The sequence below is a fragment of the Acinonyx jubatus genome, chromosome A3 (genome assembly GCF_027475565.1).
Source record: "Acinonyx jubatus isolate Ajub_Pintada_27869175 chromosome A3, VMU_Ajub_asm_v1.0, whole genome shotgun sequence".
NCBI classification, from domain to species: Eukaryota; Metazoa; Chordata; class Mammalia; order Carnivora; family Felidae; genus Acinonyx; species Acinonyx jubatus.
This window is the reverse complement of record NC_069388.1, coordinates 46,981,652-46,993,146: the sequence shown is the minus strand read 5'-3', so window position 1 is coordinate 46,993,146 and position 11,495 is coordinate 46,981,652. Positions and strand designations below refer to the sequence as shown.

The 11,495-nt window shown below is 48.5% G+C and overlaps 1 protein-coding gene across 2 annotated transcripts in view; it reads left to right on the top strand.

Moving 5' to 3' along the window:
• The first annotated feature begins 3,324 nt into the window (after window positions 1-3,324).
• The window catches only part of CD93 (CD93 molecule), a 34,424-nt gene continuing 26,253 nt past the window's right edge, over window positions 3,325-11,495 (top strand). The window contains exons 1-2 of one of the 2 annotated variants that reach the window (XM_015086627.3): window positions 3,327-5,601; window positions 5,851-10,519. In XM_015086627.3, the coding sequence (XP_014942113.2) occupies window positions 3,680-5,601; window positions 5,851-5,875 (1,947 nt within the window). In that variant the 5' untranslated portion in view covers window positions 3,327-3,679 and the 3' untranslated portion in view covers window positions 5,876-10,519. Of the gene's footprint in view, window positions 5,602-5,850; window positions 10,520-11,495 lie in introns of those variants that run through there. The other variant, XM_015086626.3, reaches the window with a different exon arrangement.

Here is an 11,495-nt window from a genome sequence, read left to right as displayed (position 1 = left end):
AAAATCTACATTTTAAATAAAATGTAATAAATTGTCATCCATGGAGGAATTCAGTATGCGATGTTCAGAATTTCCTCCAAGTTGGTATCCAAACAATCCTCAATCCTTTGTGAACTTAGCCAAGTTCTATCTGGTAAAAGTAAGATCTCCTTCTTCTGCTGAGCTCACAGGCAAAAGCACTGTGCTCCCAACCCCACCATGCTGACACTCCTGACACATCCTTGTGGAGTATACAGCAGGGAGAGGACAGTAGGACACCTGGAGCTAGAAACATCAGGCCATGGGGTGCCAGGAGAGTTAACTCAGCCAAGCTCAGCAGGCAGAGACTGAAGGATCAAGGATCAGAGGGAAATTCAGAAGATGTGAGGTACAGGGGGAGAGGAGATAACAGAGAAACTGTTCTGCAATCAACATTCGGTGGGTCAGTATGAGGCCAAATGCACTCTTGTGGTTTAGACAGATGGTTTGGTTCCTTGTGCCACATATTGAGGGCTCAGCAGTGGACTCCGTCCCTGCTCTCTTGCTAGTCTGCTTTCTTCCCAGCTCCAGAGGAGGGAATGATACATAACTACATGAGTTCACTGTTGTTGACACTAGAGTAAGAAAGATATCCAAAGGCACTGTTCCCATGTCATTTGCAGATGAGGGGGATCAAGAGTGAGGCTTAGATAACCAGGTTACTGGAGATAATAAAGTAGAATCCACAAGCCTAAGAGAAGGCAGCTTTCTGCACTGAACATGGTCTTTCTCACAGTTGATGCTTTACAATTCTCCCTGGGTTAATGAATAGATAAACTGAGCACATGGCCTTGCTTCACTTTCTTCTTTATGATGTCAACACTTGGCTAAGTGAAGAGTAGTTGATTTGAAAGTTCCCATGTGAAAGATGAAGAACTGCCAGCAAAGGAACACCCTGACAAAGATCTGGGGGTCTGACTGGTTAATAAGTTCTAAGTCACTGATTCAACCCACGTCCTTAAGCACCAACCAAGCAGTGTGTTGGATGAGTCCTGCAGGATCACAACAGTTTGCTGAGGAATCTAGCTCTGTGCTCTACAGACAGTAAGTAGTCTGGCTACTTCCCAATCTTCCCAAGGGGGTGAATGCAGAGTCCTGAGGAGGCAGGGAGACTCTAAGCCCCAAGAGGCAGCCTCCCTCCAATTGTTCTCTGGCCCAGGTCCCATTTTTCTGCCTCCAGTAGACACAGCCTTCTAGAACCCCCAACCCTTGGTAGCATAAGCAGAGAGCCATGAAGTCCTACTGGGTACCTCCCATGTCCTCTATTCCTACTCCATCCATTGCCAAGAACAGAGTGTTCTGGATCCTTATCACTAAATCTGCTATCCCTAATCCAGGGGAACCAGCCCAGGTCAAGTGACTGTCATCTGTGCCTGGAAATCGGCAGTTGCCTGCTGAGTGATTCCCCCACATTGCTGGGGTCCATCAACCTGTTCCCCAATCTTCTACATGCAGGTCTTAACAAGTTGGCCCCTGGGTGTTTCCCCATGGATTTCAGAACAAAACCCCAAATTTTCATTGTTTGGACTCACAGAGCTTCTCCTTGACTGGGTCCTCCTTTCCATTTTTCAGGCTTTGGTCTTACAGCCCTTCTTTCATTCCCTTGTAAAGGGTACAACCCTCATATCACAGGGCCTTTGTTCGTGCTGTTACCCCAGATGGAAATCATTCCCCTTCTTCGCTATTCTTCCTTTTGATTCCAGCTTCACTGCCATTCTCCATCAGAGGAGACTGTCACACTTCCCACTTCCCACTTCCCAACCAAGTCAGTACCTTGGCTGACACCCTCATCTTCTCCCTGTGTATGTGTCATAGCTACAACTGTTCAACATGTTCATAGCTATCTAATATAACAGACTTCAAGGGTCATGAAGGTAGGAGTTCCCTCCTTTAATCCCTGTGCCCAGCCCAGTGCATGCTGGAGGCTTAAATAACATTGGCTAGGTGGCTGGATAGGTGAGTGGGTGTATAGATGGATGGATGGATGGATGGATGGATGGATGGATATATGAGTGGGTGGTTAGATGGATGGGTGAATGGATGGATGGATGGATAGGTGAGTGGGTAGATAGATGGCACCAAAGAACACAGGAGTATCCTATGGGTTCTGGGAGAGAATCTCTGGACTATCTCAAATATCTTATTAAAATAAGAACATAAGGAACACCTCTGATGAGTCTCCAAGAGTCTGAGATGGGCGTCGCATGCCTTGGGGAGGCGAAAGCCAGCAAGTTCATTATCTTCACAACACCCTAAACTCAGATCTCTGTGGAGGGCCGATGTAGCAGACACTGGTGCCATGCGCAAAGCCCCTTGGCAGCTCCCTGCAATTCTCTTCAGTGTTGCCTCTGGTCAGCCAGGTTCTTCCTGTCAGCCCAGAGTGCCAAGAACTTGTTGCCTCCAGTGAGGAAAGGGGCTGGAGGAGAGCTGCCACAGCCCCCTCTCCTTGGCTCAGAAAACTGATGCAGGTGTTCCCGAGACCACGGTGCAGGAGACCCAGTGTCACCTATGCACTCAGGCACCCTGTGTTGGTACCCCCATTCCCTGCCTGACTTGCCCTCTCAAATGAATGACTTGTCCCCAGTCCTTGAGTCAGGGTCTACTTCTAGGGGAAGTGCCCCAACCAAAGACAGCGCCAGTGAGTAACACATCTGCAGGAAGAACTGCAGGAGGAACACCCTTTGTTTTCTTCAAGGGCCTTTGATGAGCTGCTGAGCGGAAGGGGCCTGCCGTGACCAGGATTCTCAGAACTCTGGCCCTTCCTGGTAACTCTGAGCAGGGAGACAGGAGTGCCAGTCCAGGGCCATGAGGCCAGAAGCATTTTCTTTTTTTCTTTCTGATACCTTTTTGTGACACTGCCACCTCACAACACAATATATGCACCACAAAACCCTGAAAACTGCCAAATTTCACCCTATTTATTTTAATGTTCTTTAGGAGCTTGGCATTGTGTTAGACACTCTGTGATTCCCACGGCCCGGTTCCTATTTAAAAACTGCCCATCTATTTAAAGTTCATGATGGGGGGGATAAAAGAAAAAAGACTTCCAAAGCCAAAGGGAACATGAGATAGGCAGAAGAAAAATCCAGTTTGCTTCTAAAAAAGGCTGAAAATTATAACCATCCGTGGCCTCATGTCTCAAGTCTGAGAATTTTTTTTTCTCTTCTGGCTGTTTGCAAACCAAAGTGGAATTTTATTATGGGTTACTAAGTGAGCTTTTTCAAGTTCTTAGTCCCCAAAAGTCTCCACTCACTCTGTAGCATGCCATTTAAGTTCCTCCTGCAGATGGGGAAGACAAGGGAGCCCAAATAAAACAGAAGGGTGTCTCCCAGCTGCAACGGTCTGCCCCCACGCCTCTGCATTTCCCCAGCGATTAGCCAGGGACCCAACACAGCCGCCTGACCTCTTTTACGAACAACAAAACCGTGATGAAGGCAACAGGAGTCAGAAAACTATTCACTGCAGGAAGCCCCAGTATCCGGTGAGAAATAAGAAGTACAACAGTACAGGATGCGCCTTGGGTCAGGGGGATGTGAAAAGCCCTCGGTCTTTGTGTTCTTCCCTGTGCCAGAACGTCTGCGTCGGAGCCCTCAGTTCTCTCAGCTCAACTGCTGTCACTGCAGGGCTGCCAGCCTCCCGCTGAAGGGGACACGGAGCCATAATGGCCACCTCTGCCGGCCTGCTGTTGCCGCTGCTGCTCCTGGGCCAGCCCTGGGCGGGGGCTGGAGCTCCCAGGGAAGCTGTGGTGTGCGCGGGGAATGCCTGCTACACAGCCCACTGGGGCAAGCTGAGTGCGGCCGAGGCCCAGAGTCACTGCAGCAAGAATGGGGGCAACCTGGCCACCGTGAAGAGTGAAGAGGAGGCTTGGCACATCCAGCGAGCCCTGGCCCAGCTCTTGGAGTTGGAGGAGGCCCTAGAAGCTCGGATGGGCAAGTTCTGGATCGGGCTCCAGCGCGAAAAGGGAAAGTGCTTAGACTCCAGCTTGCCGCTGAAAGGCTTCAGCTGGGTGGGCGGCGGGGAAGACACACTTTACACCAACTGGAACAGGGAGGTCAGGAGCTCCTGCATCTCTAGGCGCTGTGTATCCCTGCTGCTCTATCTGTCTCTGCCGTCTCATGCCAGCCACCTCCCCAAATGGTCTGAGGGCCCCTGTGGGAGCCCAAACTCTCCTGGAAGCAACATCGAGGGCTTTGTGTGCAAGTTCAGTTTCAAAGGCATGTGCCAGCCTCTGGCTCTGGGGGGCCCAGGCCGGGTGGAATACAGGACCCCGTTCCAGGCCACCAGCTCCTCCCTGGACACTGTGCCCTTTGCCTCTGTGGCTAACGTGGCCTGTGGGGATGGGGACGAGGGTCGGGAGCATTACTTCCTGTGTAAGGAGAAGGCCTCAGATGTGTTCGACTGGGGCAGCTCAGGCCCCCTCTGTGTTAGCCCCAAGTACGGCTGCAGCTTCAACAACGGGGGCTGCCAGCAAGACTGTTTCGAGGGTGGTGATGGCTCCTTCCGCTGTGGCTGTCGGCCGGGATTCCGGCTGCTGGACGACCTGGTGACCTGTGCCTCCCGGAACCCTTGCAGCTCCAATCCCTGCAAAGGGGCAGCCACCTGTGTCCTGGGACCTCACAGGAAGAACTACACGTGCCTCTGCCCCCAAGGCTACCAGCTGGACTCAAATCAGCAGGACTGTGTGGATGTGGACGAGTGCCTGGACTCCCCCTGCCCACAAGAGTGTGTCAACACCCCCGGGGGCTTCCACTGTGAGTGCTGGGTGGGCTACGAGCCCCGTGGCCCTGGGGAGGAGGCCTGTCAGGATGTGGACGAGTGTGCCCCTGGCCACTCGCCCTGCGCCCAGGGCTGCACTAACACAGATGGCTCGTTCTACTGCTCCTGCAAGAAGGGCTATGTCCTGGCTAAGGAGGATGGCACCCAGTGCCTGGATGTGGACGAGTGTGAGGGCCTGGAGCATGGCCTTTGTGAGGGCTTGTGCCTCAATACGCAGGGGTCCTTCCGCTGCAGCTGCCTGCCGGGCTGGGAGCTGGGCCCGGATGGGGTCTCGTGTACCACAGGGTTCACGTCTCTGGCACCACAGACTGGGCCTCCCCAGGGAGAGGATATGGGAGATAGAGAGGGGAATCTTGTGTATTCTTCCACAATATCCAGGCCCACCAGGGACTCTGAGGGCACCTCCAAGGAGGCATCCACCATGAAGAGTCCCTCCCTCCCATCTGAGGCCCCCACCACCCTGACTGTGCCTGACATGCTGGCTCACAGTGGGCCCCCTGGCGAATGGATGGAGCCCAGCACCCATCACCCCAAGGCTACCACAGATCGTGGGGAGAATATGGATGAGGATTCCATGTCCAAACAAAGTGACAACGGCACCGATGGGCAAAAGCTGCTTTTGTTCTATATCCTGGGCACAGTGATAGCCATCTTACTGTTACTGGCTCTGGCTCTTGGACTTCTGGTCTATCGCAAGCGGAAAGCAAAGAGGGAGGAGGAGAAGGAGAAAAAGCCCCAGAACGCTGCTGACAGCTACTCCTGGGCTCCAGAGCGGGCTGAGAACAGGGCCTTGGAGAATCAGTACAGGTAAAGGAGGCCTCAGATCACCTACAGGGGGCAGGAGGGTGGGCAGGTGCAGGGAGGTGGGAGGGCAAGGACCACCATACAAAGCAGGCGGAGCACAAGGGGCAGGCGCTGTCTAAACACTTTGGCCCAGAGGCACTCACTGAGGCTCTTTCCTTGCCTGGTGCGTGGACCACGCGGGTTTCTCCCAGGGTCTAGATGTGCAAGGCAGGTCAAAGCGGCTTCCAATACTGTCATCATTGTTTCTCATAGTCCAACGCCAGGGACGGACTGCTGAAAGGTGAGGCACCCCAGGGACACTGCCAGTCGGCCATCACCATCCTCAGAGCTTTCCACACCCCATCGGAAGGGGCGACCCACATCCTTCCCAAAGACTGGACTGGAATCTTAGCAAACAGTTGTAAACATTCTTAAAAGCCTAGCACCTTGGAATATACAGGTATTTTCTACTTGTGCGTGGTAATCCTGAAGTAGAAGCAATGGGTTGGGATGTGATTTCGGGAATTTTGTGGATGTTAACAATTCTTACTCACTTTCCCTTTGCAAATTCAAATGTGACCAATTTCACATTTCCCACTGATTCTAGATGAGGGAGTTACAAATCAGGTGCTAATGGGGCTCCTTCTAAACTGCTTCCCTGCTCGCTTGAACATCTGAGGAGAAAAGGCTGTCTGCTAATGCTAATTAGTGTTGAAATGATTTGTTCCTCTTGGTATAACAGAGACTAAATCATTGTTTAATGATGTAAAAAGTTTTTCTTTTCTTTTTTTGTCAAAAGGAACATATTGAGGACTGGAAACATTTCTTTACATTTGCATTCATGTATTTTCCCATCACAAGCCCTGATAAGCTTGACCTTGTTGAAATCCTCCAGAATGACCATAGTACCCTGGACTGCTCAAGTAGCAAGGTTGCTGGAAGTTTACAAATTGCATTTCCTAGTTCTTAACATTGCTAATAGTTTTGGGTTTCTTTGCAAGTGAAGTCTGGAAAGTGTGGGAGAAGGATGAAGTGAGTTGAAAGTGTTTTGAAAGCCAGTAATCCAAAGAGCTGGAGAGAGAGGCCTGAGGTTTGTTTCACAAATACTTGAATCAATCCATCTAAATGCACTTGTGTTAACACACACTATTGATGAGGTGAACACGCACAAGGAGAAAAGTCAGAGTCGTCTCTCCTATGCCACCTGCCTTCCCTGCATTGTGCTCTGGATTTAAATGCTCTGATTGTAGATGGATGAAGCCCCTAGAAGTCTCTCATTCTGACTGTTAACACTGTATGAGGGAGATGAGATGCTGAGCTTTGAAAGCTGGCATCATAAAGCATTTTAACACAGCTCACAGTTGGTATTGCTTCCTGAGGGCATGATTCCTGATTTGTGGCTATAGCTTGCAACCAGGTCAGGGACCAGACAGGAGGGACGCTGACCCTGTGCTGCTTAAAGAACATTTGTCATATTTTTCTCTTGTTCTTAAAAAAGCGGGGGAGAAGAGAAGGAGAGAGAAAAAGAATAATTCAAATCTTTTGCAACCATAAAAACTGCTTGAAGCAATTTTAATTTATATCCTCCTTTTTAAATGCTTGCTTGTGAAGATTTCCCCTCCTGAGGTAGTGGTGGAGAGCACTACCTTCTCATGTGGTTCTGCCTGGGTCACTGGAAAGTAGCCGTGGGATTCACTGATGATCAGAGCTTTTTTTTTTTTTTTTTTTTTTTTTTTTTTTTACTTTATATTAGAGGAGTTTTAATTTTTTTTAATATAATTTATTGTCAAATTGGTTTCCATACAACACCCAGCGCTCATCCCAACAAGCGCTCTCCTCTCTGCCCACAACCGCTTGAGTAGCACACGGAGGACTCAGGTCACCTGCAGGCTTGTTGCTGTCACCACGCAGAACAGATTAGGAATGTGTTTCCTTCCGGGGATTCCCAAGTCTGCCTCTCAAAACCAGGGTGCCCTGTTGTTTCTGGCTTTGCCTTAGAAACACATCTGTTCCAGAGGTGGACACCTGGGGCAGGAATAGCTGCCAGGTGAATGGCTGGCCCTCAGAGTTAAGTAAATATCCTTTTGCCAATATTGAAATGTAAATTCTATAGTTTAGATTTTTTTTTTTTTAGGAAAAAGAGTAACTGAAGGAGTGAGTATACTGAAAGATGAAGGTTTTGGAGGACTTAGCAAGGTGTTTGGAACTTTGCTTTTTAAAGACATCTAATATTATTTAGGTTTCAGTTGAAATACTGGTGTGTAACACTCAGGAGACGAAGGCTTATATCCACTGGCCCCAGGACCCTTGGCTGTCTGTTGTGTGGGAACCAACCACACCACTATTCAGAGCTGGCCAGAGGCATTGCTGACAATATGTGCACTTACTTGAACTAACTGCAAATTCAACAGCTTTGCCTCCAGGCTTTTACAGTTCTACCCTTATCACTAGGGGAAAGAAGACATTCCTATTTAGGCTTCCCCTAAGTCCCTCTGAGGGCCTGTGGGACCTTGTACTGGCTGAGGTCCCCAAACATGCTCTCTCATTTTTACGGAGTCTGACTTCTTCTACTGCCCAGCCCCATTTTTGACTTTTGTGTTCAAATCCCTCTGTGCGTGGGAATGTGAAGCCCTATTCCTGATGGCAGGCAGACCGCAGATACCCACTGTGAAACACACAAGGGGAGAAATGGACCGATAAATAATTCCCCAAATCCCCTCTAGCAGAATCAGTCCATTCGTGAGCAGATGAGCCCTACCTTCTCTCCCGGAAGCTCCAACCAGTGGCCAAGATCCCTGAATTGGATGACCTTATCTGATGAAAACCACTGGCCTCAAACAAATACTGTTCTCCCCTTTGATACTGCTGCCATTTTGTATGAGGGATGTGAACTACTGTTTGGGGAGATGGGGACCCAGCAGTGGATGAACCACTGGCCACGTGGCCATTGACAAACTAGTTGTTGGCAAACTGTCCATTTATATATACAGAAGCTCCCTGGGTGGTTCGGCCATGACACAGCCTGGGAAATGGAGGGGTTGGAGCATGGGAGAGGTAGACTCTGCTGTGCACAGACTCCTCCAACTGTGTGCCTGGGCTGGGCTGGGGCAGACTGAGGGCTGTTCTGTCCCTGACCTGCAGAGCAGCAGAACGGCCAGGGTGATGGGGAAAGGGTGACAGGTCCATTTGGCAACAGGCTTAAAGACAATGGATACTTTTGCCCAAATAGAATTTCCCATAGTTCGATAATTCTAGGATGTTCTTGGACAATTTATATTAGGAAGAAACTCACTCTCTCCCCTCTCTCCATCTCCCAAGGAAGATAATTGAAAGGGAGAATGACTCCTAAAACATGCAGCCCACTATGTTCATTCCCGAACTTAGAGATAATCACTGCTCTTTTTTCTTGTTCATTTGAACATGTGATGCTGGACAAGCCTCGCTCCAGAATCTGAGGAGTGTAAAAACCAAAGGTGGGGCAATTATCTGAAAATGCCTTTGAAAGAGTTGGACCCAGTGAGGTCTTTTGTAGGATGCACCCACCCCTGCTCAACATCGTGACCTTGAGGCAAAAGATGGCCTTGCAGGTGTCCCTTTGGTTCACCCACATGCCTGATCATCATAATTGTGGCATCTGGCACCACACATCCACATCATGTTTTCCCTTCAGCATCAAGTGGGTGACTTAAGTGGGTTCTGCCTTAAGAACAGGAGGGATGCAGGCTAACATCCTGTCCATGATTAGACAAAAAGGTGGAATAAAAAGTTAAACATGTATGTGAGCATTGTATGTGCACAGTACAGGAAGAATTAGGTTGGAAATGAATCTCTGTCCCTGAAACACACACATGTGTGTTACTATTCTTATGTTTCAGTCAGGAGCCCCTGTTTGAATTCATTCTGGTGGCACCTGCACTTTTATCACTGAACGTTACCTTTGGAAAATATAGATGTGATCATTAGCTGATTTTATTCCAACCCTCTTTCCCATAAACGTTTCTGTGAAAACCGAGAACAGAGGAGTTTTGATTCCCAAAAATGTACTACATTCAAAGTAATGCATTTTTAAAAGCAAATATAGGACAGCCTTTTCCTATTATTTTTCTCCTTAGCTTCTCCATTGTCTAAATCAGGAAAACAGGAAAGCATGGCTTTCTAGCAGCTGCAAAATGGTGTAATGTCCCCCCATGTTTCCATCACCTTAAACAATAGATTAGCATGGGAATCCGAGATATGATCCTTGAAAACATCTGTCCCTGTCTGGCTGCAAAACCTACTGCTTATAGCCATGTGGTTTGTGGCATTTGTCAACCAAAACAAACAAACAAAAAAGCCGATAATCAGAATTCTCCACATATTCTGTAATCAAATACCATATTCTGTTCCAGATTCCCAAAACTAATACACGCTGAAGTGCTTTTTTAAAAAGTGAATTGTGTTTTGACCTGTTCTTGGGGATCATGCGCATCTCCTCTAGGAAAAAACTCTAGAATATCTTCCTCACATTGTTCCTCTTTATCTGCAAGGGGGCAAGCATTTCCTTTCCACAAATCTTGCCCACCATTCTTCTGGACTGGGTTCTTGGTGCACATTTGACTGAAGCTTGAATTAGGCTGTTTGCAAGGCCTTGTTCTATGACACTCAATGGGACTGTAAATGTCAGTCATCCCTTCACAAATGCTAGATAAGAATTTAGTATTTTTAAATCTGTGTATTTGAAATTTGTTCCACTAATTCTGCCATCGTGGGATTTCTGTGCAGGGCGTCTTTCTGTCCTGGGCCCGACTGTTTCCCAGGCGGGGGGAGGGTAGGCTTGGCTGATGCACAGGGCCTCGGAACTCTGAGAAACCAAGGGCCATATCGAGTCCGCCTCGACAAGCAGCAAGCCTGCCGTCCTTTGTGTTTTATGTCACATGCCTAACCTAATAAACTCTGGACTGCAGTTGTTGTCACCTTGTTTCAATCTATTTCATAACAACTCAAGATACACTGAAGGACTTACATTCATGGCCATTAAGCATATCCGCTTCCCTTCTCAAAGAGCTGCTAAAAAAATGTACTTTGGCTGTTCCACTTCTGCATCTTTACCTACTGGTTGTGATACTGACCCCAAAGCAGCTAGGTTGGGGCAAGGCCCTATCCACAGGAACAGGGACATTCAGAGGGATGGGGCCACAGTGTGTCCTGGGTCCTAGCTGCTGAACCCAGCCAGGCCGGACTCCATGCTTCCAGATATTTTCTTCTGACCTGGAGTCTACTGCCCCATGCCTCTCTGCCTGTTTAATTCCCCACATCATTTTAACTGCACAGGGGACACCTGGTGCAGGATTAAACATGTACAACTGGTGTGATGTGAGCACACCATTCCCTAATTAGCATAGGAGCATTTGTCACCACTTTGTCAGCAAAGCCTTTTCAGTTTGTTTAACTCATTGGACAGGCAAACCTGATCCCCTCCAGCTTGGCTGCACGAATCTCACTGTGGCTGGATGCCAGGGCAGCAGGTGTTCAGATCTGAGTCTGCCTGCCTCTTGGATGGTGCTGGGTAAGAACAGGGCTTGGATAGGATCCTGCTGTCCTGCAGATGGACAGGACACATGTGATGACCATTCGTTTCTTAGAGTTAAAGAAAGCTGATCCTGTTAGCAGTCCAGTGAGTGACAAAATACATTTGGAAATTATATCTTAACATAAACAACTATCGCTGCTCCCCAACACACACACACACACACACACACACACTCACACACACACACACACACACACACACCACAATTTCAACATTCTTCTCTTTCATACAGAAAAACCCGAGGCCGGTGTTTCCTAATTTAGGAAAAGCCCATGAACAAAAATGCCAAATTTAACGTCTCTTGGTGACTTTTGCTATCTGCTAACTAAAATAACAAATATTAGATAAA